Source organism: Euprymna scolopes, chromosome 43 (genome assembly GCF_053919585.1).
Source record: "Euprymna scolopes isolate OS-2025 chromosome 43, ASM5391958v1, whole genome shotgun sequence".
NCBI classification, from domain to species: Eukaryota; Metazoa; Mollusca; class Cephalopoda; order Sepiida; family Sepiolidae; genus Euprymna; species Euprymna scolopes.
The window spans coordinates 19,841,079-19,853,243 of record NC_136524.1 but is presented as its reverse complement, the minus strand read 5'-3'; the positions used below and the strand labels follow the sequence as shown (position 1 = coordinate 19,853,243).

At 30.5% G+C, this 12,165-nt stretch overlaps 1 protein-coding gene across 1 annotated transcript in view; it reads right to left on the bottom strand.

Moving 5' to 3' along the window:
• Nucleotides 1-12,165, bottom strand: part of LOC145268221 (uncharacterized) — a 339,574-nt gene that overhangs the window by 62,117 nt on the left and 265,292 nt on the right. Inside the window, exon 5 of the mRNA XM_080123524.1 lies at nt 6,107-6,209. Within this exon, the coding sequence (XP_079979650.1) occupies nt 6,107-6,209 (103 nt within the window). The remainder of the gene's footprint in view (nt 1-6,106; nt 6,210-12,165) is intronic.

Sequence of the window (12,165 nt, the reverse complement as noted above, 5' to 3'; positions counted from 1 at the left end):
GGATTTTACCATCACTGGATTTTTTATTTTCCATCAGACTATCCATTCACGTGTAATCACCTTTTTCTTCACTATATTCCCTCTGCTTAACTTATTTTGTTTTCAAGTAAGATCTTTGACTTACTTGCTGTTTCATCAAATACTTCTGCATGCAAAATCCGATCCCGCATTTTGCTAATTCCTACCCTCTGATGAGAAGGAGAGTATTTCTTCGAAACTCCGCGGATTAAGGACTATCCATTTATCTAGTGTTTCCTTTTCAGATTAAATATGCTTTTAACTCACTTCAAAGTGTTTTTTAACATATTTTATTAACTATGTGTTCATATATATATATATATATATATATATATATATATATATATGATAGGTCTCACAAAAAGGATGTATATTGTCTGAAGTCAAATAATAATCTGGCAAATCACTGGAACTGAATGAGCGTTTGTGATCGAAACTGGTGATGAAGCTTGCATACGTTTTGATATCTGTCTCTAGTTGGCTCTACCAGTCAGTATTTATGGCTTAATCAGCCAACCATAAGAAGGAAGAACCTGGATGAGTTCATATATATAAGTGGATGTATCCTTGCATTGCTTGAGAAGGTAAGGCAAGTTTAGAAACTCCTTGCCCCCAATCTTGAACTATTGAATTATTTGTTGTTTCTAGTTGTCTGGTGTGATGCAAACCCCACAATATTAATGTAAAATAGCAAGTGGAAATAAGAAAAAAAAAAAGTGTTTTAATTTCTTGTAAGAAATTTCTTTGGAATGATTAGTCATAATTTATATAGAGAAATAGTAAAATCCAAGGTAAATATAAGTAAAAATTAATTTGTATTATTATACTAAGCCTGAGTTAATAAATGTTTGTTTTCTAATGGATATTTGTTTTGCATATATATATAAATATATATTAGTGGAGGTTTTGATTTAAATGTATAATATAACAAAAGAATAAAATAACTGATTTATGGATGATAAGTGAAATGCATTCAGGTAGAAATGAATTTTGTAATTAAATAAATCGGGGGGGGGGGTGTCAGGGTCGAAAAAGATATTGAGAAATGGTTATTGATTTTCTTATTTGACTTCAGGTTGTGAGTTTATTTTTTTGTTTGAAGTGCGTTGGTTTTTGTTTATCACAATCATAAACCTCAGAAGTTGATTTAAAAAATACCCAGGAACATGCTTCTCACCCAAAATGCTAATATTTCATCAATGATGTAAAAAAAATATGTGTGAATAGAACTCTGTCTAATATAATAAAACAAAAACAGTCAATAAATTAAAAAAAAAATGATAACGAATAGTGAATTAATGAGATATTGTGATGCAAATAAATATGCAAATTAGGCCCAGTGAATATGTTCGTGAATATGTTCAATATATTAGACATCTTAATTGGTTGTATTTTTAGCGAGAAAAACTGATTTTAATGCCACCATCATTGTGATATATATAACTCTTATTCATTCAGGAGATTCTGTTTATTAAAAAGGGGAATAGAAGGCGATAACATACTACAAGCATTAAATTAGTATATGGATACGCTAATTTAATGTTCGTAGCAAGTTATCGCCTGCAATGTAAATAAATAAAAAATGAAAAAAAATGTGATGTCGCTTTTGGGCTGCACGTAAAACTAAAATATACTTCCTTACTCTTCTGGCTAGAATCCTAGGGTAGTATCTGTTCTGTCTAAAGATGGTGCAATGATATCGTGGGGATTCCATTCATGCCGGGCATCCATACCATGAAAATATGTCACATAAGGATATTAGAGATAAAACGTAGTAACCAGATATATTCTGACACTACATTAACCAGATTACTTAGGTAAATATTTTTATAGTTTTAACAAAAAGGCTACAATAATATCGTTGGGTCTCCATTGATGCTGACCACCCACAGAATACCCAGCAGCAATATATTACATATGAAAGATGCTGCTGTGTCCCATCATTCAAATCTATTTCAACTAACAAAATCTTCTATAATGCATTGTTTTCATTAAGTTAAATTGGATTCAAAAGTAATTATTTTAACATCACACTTCAAAAATGCTTATGTGTAACTATAAGAGACATTCTAAAAGTAATGCCTCCTATTTTTTATTCCACTCAAATGGATCAGAGGCGATTGCAAATGGCATTGTTATGATGACTAAACTTATGCATTCATAACCTGAAAGTTTCATCTCTCTCTCTTGCAGATATTGACAGTTTGAGACTCTAAGAACGTAACCCATGTCATGGATGTGTGTCAGCAGCAGTATTGTGTTATTGAATTCCTGCATGCAGAAAAAAATTAAATCTGTAATCATTCACCTGTTAAACGTTTGTGAAGCTGATACAGTTGATGTCAGCACAGTTAAGAGATGGGTTCATTGATTTAAGAGTGGCGACAGAGTTGTGAGTGACAAACCATGCTCTAAACTTTTACTACTAAGGCATCAAAAGAAGCCAGAAAAAGTGCATTGAGAATGGTGGTGACTATGTAGAAAATTAAATTCTGGAGCACAAACCGCTGCTCGTTTTAATGATACTACTTCCATTTTTGTAACTCTTCAACGTTTTGAGTTTTTGAGTTAACAAATAAGAAGCCTTACTTTTGGAACGATCTTCATGGCAACATCTCTTGTTAGAAATCTTTCTCTAGAGGAAGAGGTATGTGTAACTCAACAATACTGTGGTAGAAGGACAGAATAATGCATTAAGGAATATGGACCATTGAACAACAGCATTGTTGGTGTTTTTTTTCTATTTTATATTGTACATAATTGCAGCTACCAGATTAGATTTTGAAATCCATTTTGCACTTTATCAAGGCAGGAAAGAGTGCTTTGAGAGGCATCTCTGTATATGTGTCAGCAGTAGCCCATCTTAGTGACACTTATATAGGTAGAGAATTACATCTGAGGTCAGATATTTTCTGGAGTGATAGAATGATCCAAGAATTTTTCTAATAATCTTAGCAATAGGCTGGATATAAGTCTTTCATTTTAAATCTGGAGTGAAAGTCTTGAGAGCTTATCAAAATAAGAGAGTTCTTCAAAGAGGGAACGATTCATTTGGAAAAAGCAAAACAATGTCCAAGAGTTATTGGTGAAAGGAGAGAAGCTTGGTAAGTTTAGCCATATTAGTAACAAGCCACACAGCATTTAAAGATTTCTAACTGATTTTATTACATAACCAATTTAAAAACAAACACTCCTTTTACAAAATTGTATTATTTTCTGACAAAAAAATAAAAAAATAAGAGAGAATACAAAGGAGTAGGGGGAGATAAGCGAAAAAAAATGAAAGTTAAAAAACTCACAGGCAAGGCTGGTTAAATACAGCTAGTAAATGCTAAAATAATTTTATTATAACAAAATAAAAACTATTTTAACACATCCTTTGCAATAGGTCAGTTTAAAGTAAACATATTATACTTCGTTTTTTATTTTATTTTAATTAGAGATGTTTTATTTTTATATTACAATAAATCATTGTCATGATTTAGGGAAAATAAGACATATCCATTTTTAGCTCACAAATGTTTCGTTTTTATGAATATAATAGATTATATACATTTGTATATCTTAGTTACATATATTTGTATATCTTAATGCTTACAAAAACAACGATAATTTTAAAACTGAGTTTAAGTGTTAGTCATTCTTAAAACCAGTTAAAAACCGGTTCAAGTGAATTTATAGTAGAGCAAACTGGTTTTTCATATTTTTGCAAGTTTTTAATGAATCTATCTTGATTAGACGCCAACTTTTTAGAGATTAAAATGGAAAAAATAATTGTATAAATATATTATTTTCAAAGTTTTGGTAGACAATAGCGTCATTCTGTCATCTAAACTTATAATAAAAAGATCTCTTAAACTGAACCAGCCATAACCGTTAGACGTTTCCAAATTTATTTTATCCATGCAGTAGTTTTAACATTGAGTATGCAAATGTGTGATCCTAATTTCAAATATTCACATACAGAGCTAAAAACAGCACACAAATACATGCAAAAAGATATAATGAATAGGGGGGAATAGGTAATTATAGTTTTGTATTGTCTAACTATTGTGATGTTCCTAAGTTTTATGCATTCCCTAATTAGCTTAGTAGCCTCTGTCTATTGCTAACGGGTTTTTATGACTATGGTTTAATAAAGGAAAGAAAATAGAATTTGTTCTCTTTAAACAAAGTAAATTGGAGAATTATTTTTGTTTGTGCATGGTTTTCAATATAGAGCAATCAAATGTATATTATGTTTCTCAATTTTTTAGATGAGGGTTGATTATTTGTATTCCTTAGATTACAGTTCTTGCCTTGAGTGTTATTTTCACAATATTTTAGTTGATGTAATCTCCAACCGTCTTCAGCTGTATCTTGTTGAATTCGCAAATCCTTCTGCTGAATTTGAAAATCTTTCTGTTGAATTCAAGAATCTGCACAGATTTTCGAACAGAACTCTTTATTTAATTCACCAAAAAGGATAATAATAATAATAATAATAATAATAATAATAATAATAATAATAATAATAATAATAATAATAATCATAATAATAATAAAAAAAAAACAACAACATTATGGAATAAGGGCATGCTAGCCACGTGGATTAAATAAAGAGTCCTGTTTGAAATTCTTTTCAAATAGTAGAATTCAAAAAACGACCCCGGAGTTCAATAAGATACATCTGAAGAAGGTTGGAGTTTACATTGTGCAAAATGTGCAAATAACAGTTAAGATGAGATGAGAACAGTAGTTTGAAGAATCCAAAACTACGATACTTAAATTTTGATACTATTGTAGGCTACAACATTCAATTTATTGGAGCAGAATGAATGTGGCCATAATGTTTATGTCTAAAACACCCACCACTGTAAGAGTAAAAATGCTTTTATAACAACAATACAACCAATAGTGAAACCAACAGAGAGTACTCAATTGGACTGCAGTTAAAAAATATTTCTTCAAAGGAATTCAATAAGGAATGTTGAAATTACAGACATTAAAATTGTTTTTTGAAAATCAGTTTCGGTTTTACTGGTAATCATATGATAATCAGTTTGAACTAGGATTTTACAAAATTAGTTTTGAGTCGTGGTATATATTATCTTATGAAAGAACTCACTATTCTATTTTATAGAGCAGTAATAATAATAATAAACATCATACGTAACCAAAAAAACTGAAACCACAAAATTGTAAGTCAACTCTGCCCCTAAAAAAAATGATGGTGTCAGTATTGACTGGTGTCACACTAAATAGTTTCAATGGGTTAATGAGGATGGAAAAGTTGAGGAGGAAAAGCACCAACAAGACCTTCACTGGATGAGTGTGAAGAAGACTGGGACCTTGGAAAGCCTTGTTGCCACTCAAATTCCAGTGAACACCGATGTTCACAAGTGATTTGTGAAAATGCAAATTCACTTGCAAAAGTTAACAAAATAGTTGGAGAGTACTGGAAATCTGGGGAGACTTGCCACCCAGACTCCAGGGAACACTGCTGCTTGTTGTCATCTCTGATGATGGCCTGTGTGAGAACTCCTATTGAGTGCTGCTGCTGCTGCTGCTGCTGCTGCTACTACTACTACTACTACTACTACTACTACTACTACTACTACTAACAGCACTGTGAAATAATAATAAAATACAAGCAGGCTACCGGTCTTGCTTGGTCGTAAGATATGCTTAAATATATTTTAGATTACATAATTAATATAATAATCAATAGAGACAATTCTCTATTGATTATTATATTGGGCCTAATATATAGAAGTGAGATCAAAAGTAAAAACAAAAATATCACTTAGATGCCATTAGCTAAAACCAAAACAGAAAAGTACAACTCTCCACCCTCATTTCTTAGCCTCTGAGCTATGCCCATGCATATATATATATATTCACCTTTCATTCATTCATGGAATCGCCTGGTCATGGGAGACAAGATGCAAGCAAGCAAGGTCCACAGAGTTTTATAATTATATAGATGACATAAGTTAGATATTTTTTCAGGCATTTCTTGCTGGTTTGAAATACATATACTTAATTTTTCTACACAAGAACCCTGATATATTACAGAAAAAGAAAAAGAAAACATGGATTTACTAACCTTTTCGGACAACACGTAAATCTAACCCCTGATGGGGATCTGTGAAACTTGAAGGATTTTTCTGTTTATTTAATGACAAATCAACAGGTTCTGTTTGTACAGGCTGAAAAAGAAATGAAGATGTCAAAGAATATTTAAACTCAAGTTAATTAAAAATAAGATTTATGATACTTAGAACAGATACCCATTTTTATGCAGCATGTTACTTTACAAACACCCCTCCAGCATCCCTACTTCTCTTTGGCAACTCATTCAAGATGGAAAAAAAGAATACAGAGTAGAGTAGAAAGTGGATCTTGGATTTACTTTTTTCAGCCACGTAACTTTTGCTTATTTCGTCCTTTAATTCTCACATTGCATTAGCAATGTTTTTGACAAAGGAAGAAGAATTCCTATTTTCTGGGTCAGAATTTAGCCGTCTCGCACTTATTATTGGCTGTTTTTTTTTTATTTTTACTTTAAAGTAGTTTTTTTTAGCTCCTTACATTAAGTGGCTTCATGCCTTGTCTGGATCGATTTCCATTAAAAAAAAATCTGGCTTATTCAAACTACTGTTCTTAATGTAGATAGTATTCTTATAACACTTTGATCAATTGTAACCTAAAACCACCTTCGGGTACATCTTGTTGAACTTGGGAATCTGTATGGAATTTGATATTTAATCCACACGGATAGCTTGTTCTCATTCAGCCAGACATCCTTAACATCGCACATACTGATACATACTGAGGATTCAACCTTCATCTCCAGAACACTGTCACTTACAACTGATTATTACCTGGCACTTTTATCTGTTGTGCCATGGGTCCATGTGAAAATAACATCTAAGATGAGAACAGTAGTTCAAACAATACAAATTATCTAAAAACCATTCTGAAACAAAAGAAATACCAGCAGTAGGGATGGTTCAGAAAATAGAATTATGTTGTAAGAATTATAGAAGTGACTATTGAGTAGCCATTTTGTAATCACGCCAGAATCTGCAGTGTGCTTGAAAAATGCTATTCTGCCAATCTGATAATCAGGACACTACGCGTCACCATGATATTACATGAAAATTGAGAACTGAAGATGAAAAATAAAAGCCTAAATAAATATCTGAATGTATAAAGGATCATTCCAAAAATAATGCCTCATATTTTTTAGCTCAAAAACTAAAACGTTGAAGAGCTACAAAGACAAAATAAATTCTGAAGAACAAAAAGCTTGCTCGTTTTAATGGTTTTGATTAAAACAAGCAATTGTTTGTTCTTCAGAATTTATTTTGTGTATAGTCACAACTATTCTAACTGCACCTTTTTGGCATCTATTGATACCTAAAGTCTATAGAGCATGCTTTATTACTTACATATGTCGTCACTCTGAAATCGACGAACCCATCTCCTATCTGTGTTGACATCAATTACATCAGCTTCGTAAACATTCAACAAGTTCCAGTGAATGTTGACAGGCTAAATTTTTTTCTGCATGGAGGAATACAATGATACATCTTTGATTCTGATGCACATTCATGACAGAGGTTGCTTTCTTAGAGTCTCACACCGTCAATATCTGCAACAGAGAAATTAAACTTTCAGGTTATGTTAAATTATAAATCAGTTACAAAATGAGAAACAAAACAAAATCAGAGTAAGTGTATGATCATTTCAGAAACAATATTCATTTAATATTGACAAAGAAAATATTTTTGGATACTGTCTCCTCATCAGCACAAAAAAGAGTGGGGAGAGAAAGGGGAAGACACCAAAATTAAACTTGCATATTGGAGTGAGTATGGCAGGTTAACTGAGAAATTGTTCATAAAAAATATTTGGTAGAAATAATGAAAAAAAATTTTTTTTAATATTTTTATGGAGTTAAATTTCTATTGTGTTTATATAAATAATATTAGTAATATTTTTAAATGAGTAAATATATGGGAATTCTTTTAAAGGCTAGTTATAATATAATGTCTAGGGGGAAAAATTTAACTATAGTTTAAATGATGTTTAAATGACCTCATAGTAAAATGAGAACAATAAGAATGGCATTTTTGATCTTAAAATATATGATTTATAAAAGGAAAAGTTTACTAAAAGGAAATAAATTGATTTACGGAATTATATTTATGCTATGAGATATTATATAATATAAATAAAAATGAAGAATTATATTTATGCTATGAGATATTATATAATATAAATAAAAATAAAGAATTATATTCATGCTATGAGATATTATATAATATAAATAAAAATAAAGAATTATATTCATGCTATGAGATATTATATAATATAAATAAAAATAAAGAATTATATTTATGTTATGAGATATTATATAATATAAATAAAAATAAAGAATTATATTTATGCTATGAGATATTATATAATATAAATAAAAATAAAGAATTATATTTATGCTATGAGATATTATATAATATAAATAAAAATAAAGAATTATATTTATGCTATGAGATATTATATAATATAAATAAAAATGAAGAATTATATTTAGAAAAAAATAATTAAATAAATAAATACTTCTTTAGATAACTAGTCCCATAGTGGTTACTTAATTTCTGTGGGTAGATTTATGAATTTAAACTATAGTCTAATTTTTTTCTCTGGGCATTATTTTTCCCCCAAAACAAGGCACATTGCCACTTTGTTGTAGGGGGCTACTATCAGGGACATAAGCATCAGGGGTACTGTGTAGGAAGTTGGGCAGCAAGATGTCGGTTCACGTTACACTTGAACTTCTGCATGTCAGTACAGTTAGGGAAGCAGGGACCCGGAATGGAATTCCAAAGTCTAGCTGTTCTGGGGAAGAAACTACTGGAATAGAAGGCTCTCTTACATCTAGGGATCTCTACTGTGAAGGAGTGGGATTTTGCTGATTGTCAGGTTTGTCGGGGGTATTTACGTTGAGGGGGCACGAGTGCTTGCAGTTCGTCAGAGCATTCACCGTTAAAGTACTTGTAGAACAGGCAGAGGGATGCAACGTTTCATCGATGTGACAGAGGCTAAAGTTTAAATGACAGTTCAGGACCTATCAGATTGGCGACTCTCTTTTGAACCTTGTCTAGGAGCGAGAGACTAGTGACAGATGCACCAGCCCAAATATGACAATACTCCATACATGAGCGAATAGTGGCCTTATAGAGGTATAAGATACTTTCAGGCGTTAATAGCTTTCTAACACGGTAGAGAGAACCTACCTTCTTCGCAGCGGTCCTGGCAATGTTCTCAATGTAATTGTTCCAACTCATGTTTCCTGTGAATGTTAGGCCGAGGAGTTTAAAAGATGTACTTTCAGATAAAGAGCCATTGGCCATTGCTATTAGCATTATATCATTACTGGCCTTTAAAAGAATTCCTATATATATACTCACTTAAAAACATATAAACATATCTAATATTATTTATATAAGCAAAATAGAAATTTAACTCCATAAAAATATTTTAAAAAAATATTCCGTTTTTCATTACTTCTATGGAATCTTTCTTATTTTTCTAAACAATTCCTAGGTTCACCCGCCATATTCACTCATATACACTAGTTTAATTTTGGTACACCCCCCCTCCCCCATTTGTGCTGCTGAAGAGACATTATCAAAAAAATATTTTATTTGTCAGTAATAAATTAATAAGTGGATATCATTTCCAAAACCATCGTGCACTTACTCGGATTTTGTTTTGTTTCTCCTTTTGAAACTGATTTATAATTTCACAATTATTGATCTTTTATCCTCTGTATTAATATAGCTCTAGGTAAATACACCTTTCAAGTTTACCATATATCTGCAGTACTTTGGTACACAGCACTCATAAAGTATTCATACATTAATTCAAACTTTACTCTTTCAGACTTCTCGTCTATTACTCTCTGCCCAAGATGGCTGACTTGTAACAACGTGAAGATGGAATTTCTTTTCCCCAAACGAACGTACCAGGTTTATAATGTACAAAATTAACTTTTTGTTGGTAACATCGGATGGAAATCATATTTGATGAGTTGGTGAGAAAGAAAATTTTTATGAAAACATAAAATCATAAAATTGTCATCCCATTAACGAAACAGCTGTAATGAAGAGATCCAAGATGAAATAAACAAGAGTTATATAAAAGTTGTATATAAAAATTCAGTTGTGTATAAAAATTCAGTTTTGTATAAAAATTCAGTTGTGTATAAAAATTCAGTTGTGTATAAAAATTCAGTTGTGTATAAAAATTCAGTTGTGTATAAAAATTCAGTTGTGTATAAAAATTCAGTTGTGTATAAAAATTCAGTTGTATATAAAAATTCAGTTGTGTATAAAAATTCAGTTGTATATAAAAATTCAGTTTTGTATAAAAATTCAGTTGTGTATAAAAATTCAGTTGTGTATAAAAATTCAGTTGTGTATAAAAATTCAGTTGTATATAAAAATTCAGTTGTGTATAAAAATTCAGTTGTGTATAAAAATTCAGTTGTGTATAAAAATTCAGTTGTATATAAAAATTCAGTTGTATATAAAAATTCAGTTGAGTATAAAAATTAACTTGTGTATAAAAATTCAGTTGTGTATAAAAATTCAGTTGTGTATAAAAATTCAGTTGTGTATAAAAATTCAGTTGTATATAAAAATTCAGTTGTATATAAAAATTCAGTTGTATATAAAAATTCAGTTGTATATAAAAATTCAGTTGTATATAAAAATTCAGTTGTGTATAAAAATTTAGTTGTGTATAAAAATTCAGTTGTGTATAAAAATTCAGTTGTGTATAAAAATTCAGTTGTGTATAAAAATTCAGTTGTGTATAAAAATTCAGTTGTATATAAAAATTCAGTTGAGTATAAAAATTAAGTTGTTGCAGTAAAATACTTATATGCACAGGAGATGAAAGTTGTTTAGAGGAGATAGTTGAGTAATTATGTTTGTACCAAAACATTAGAAGGAAGGTAAGTTTTGATTAAAACAAAATGTTCTTCACCTTCAGTAACTATCACTAATATGAGAAATATGAAAAAAAAAACAAAAAAAACAACAAAAAAACAAACAAACAAGCAGAAATGATGTGATAAAACAAAATGTTGGTTGGTTGGTTGGTTGTTTTTGTTTTACAGCATATCAACCCTTTTGGGTTATTTAATGCCAAATCCAGTGATTTTGAAGAACAATTTTTTAATAGAGTATATTTGTTTTTTAAGTCGGTTTCTATTTAACCCATAGTTGGGACCCTAACAGGTACTACCACTTCGGGTCAGAGTGGACCTGAGAGCAATGGCAATTAAAGGGTGGCTCCACACTCCCCAAAGCCCACAAGCTGGGGCCTCACCATCGGATATAGTTTTAGGTCATATCCAGGACCGATAAAACAAAATGTTTTCACCTTCAGTAACTATCACTAATATGAGAAATATGAAAAAGGGGAAAAAAACAAAAAAACAAAAAAAAAACAACAAACGAACAAACAAACAAGCAGAAATGATGTGTAACAAAATCATTAAAAGTCCATGTATAATCTAAAGGACCATTAAAAGTTTATTTCATCCAAAAATGTCCTAATAGGTCCCGTCAAAACTCCTTTACTGAGGAAAGTTCATCAGTCAATAAACGCACCATCCTCCCAAAAGAGGAGGTAATACATGGGAAGATGGCCAGTATTACTTTTGAAAAACAAAAAAAAAACATAAACAAAAATTTAACTTACAGAAAGAATTATTTGAAGCATCTGTCATGTTCAATAATGTTTACATCTGAATTAGCAGAGTATTATGGAAGTATATAAAAAAATCAAAAACAGAAGAGGAAAAATCTGAAAATTAATGAACCTAGTATGATCCGGAAATGAATTATTTGTTGTTACATAAATTATATGAGAAAGGAAATTGCATAAAAAGAAATGAATTAAAAATAAGTTGGTTGTTTTAAGGCATATCAATCATTTTTAGGTTATTTAATGCCAAATCCAGTAATTTTGGAAAAAAAAAAAAAAAAATTTGTTTCAAGTTCTTTATATTTTCAAATGTTTATTCATAATCTTGTTTGGTGGTTTTGTTTTATGATATACTAGCGGGGGTACCCGGCGTTGCCCGAG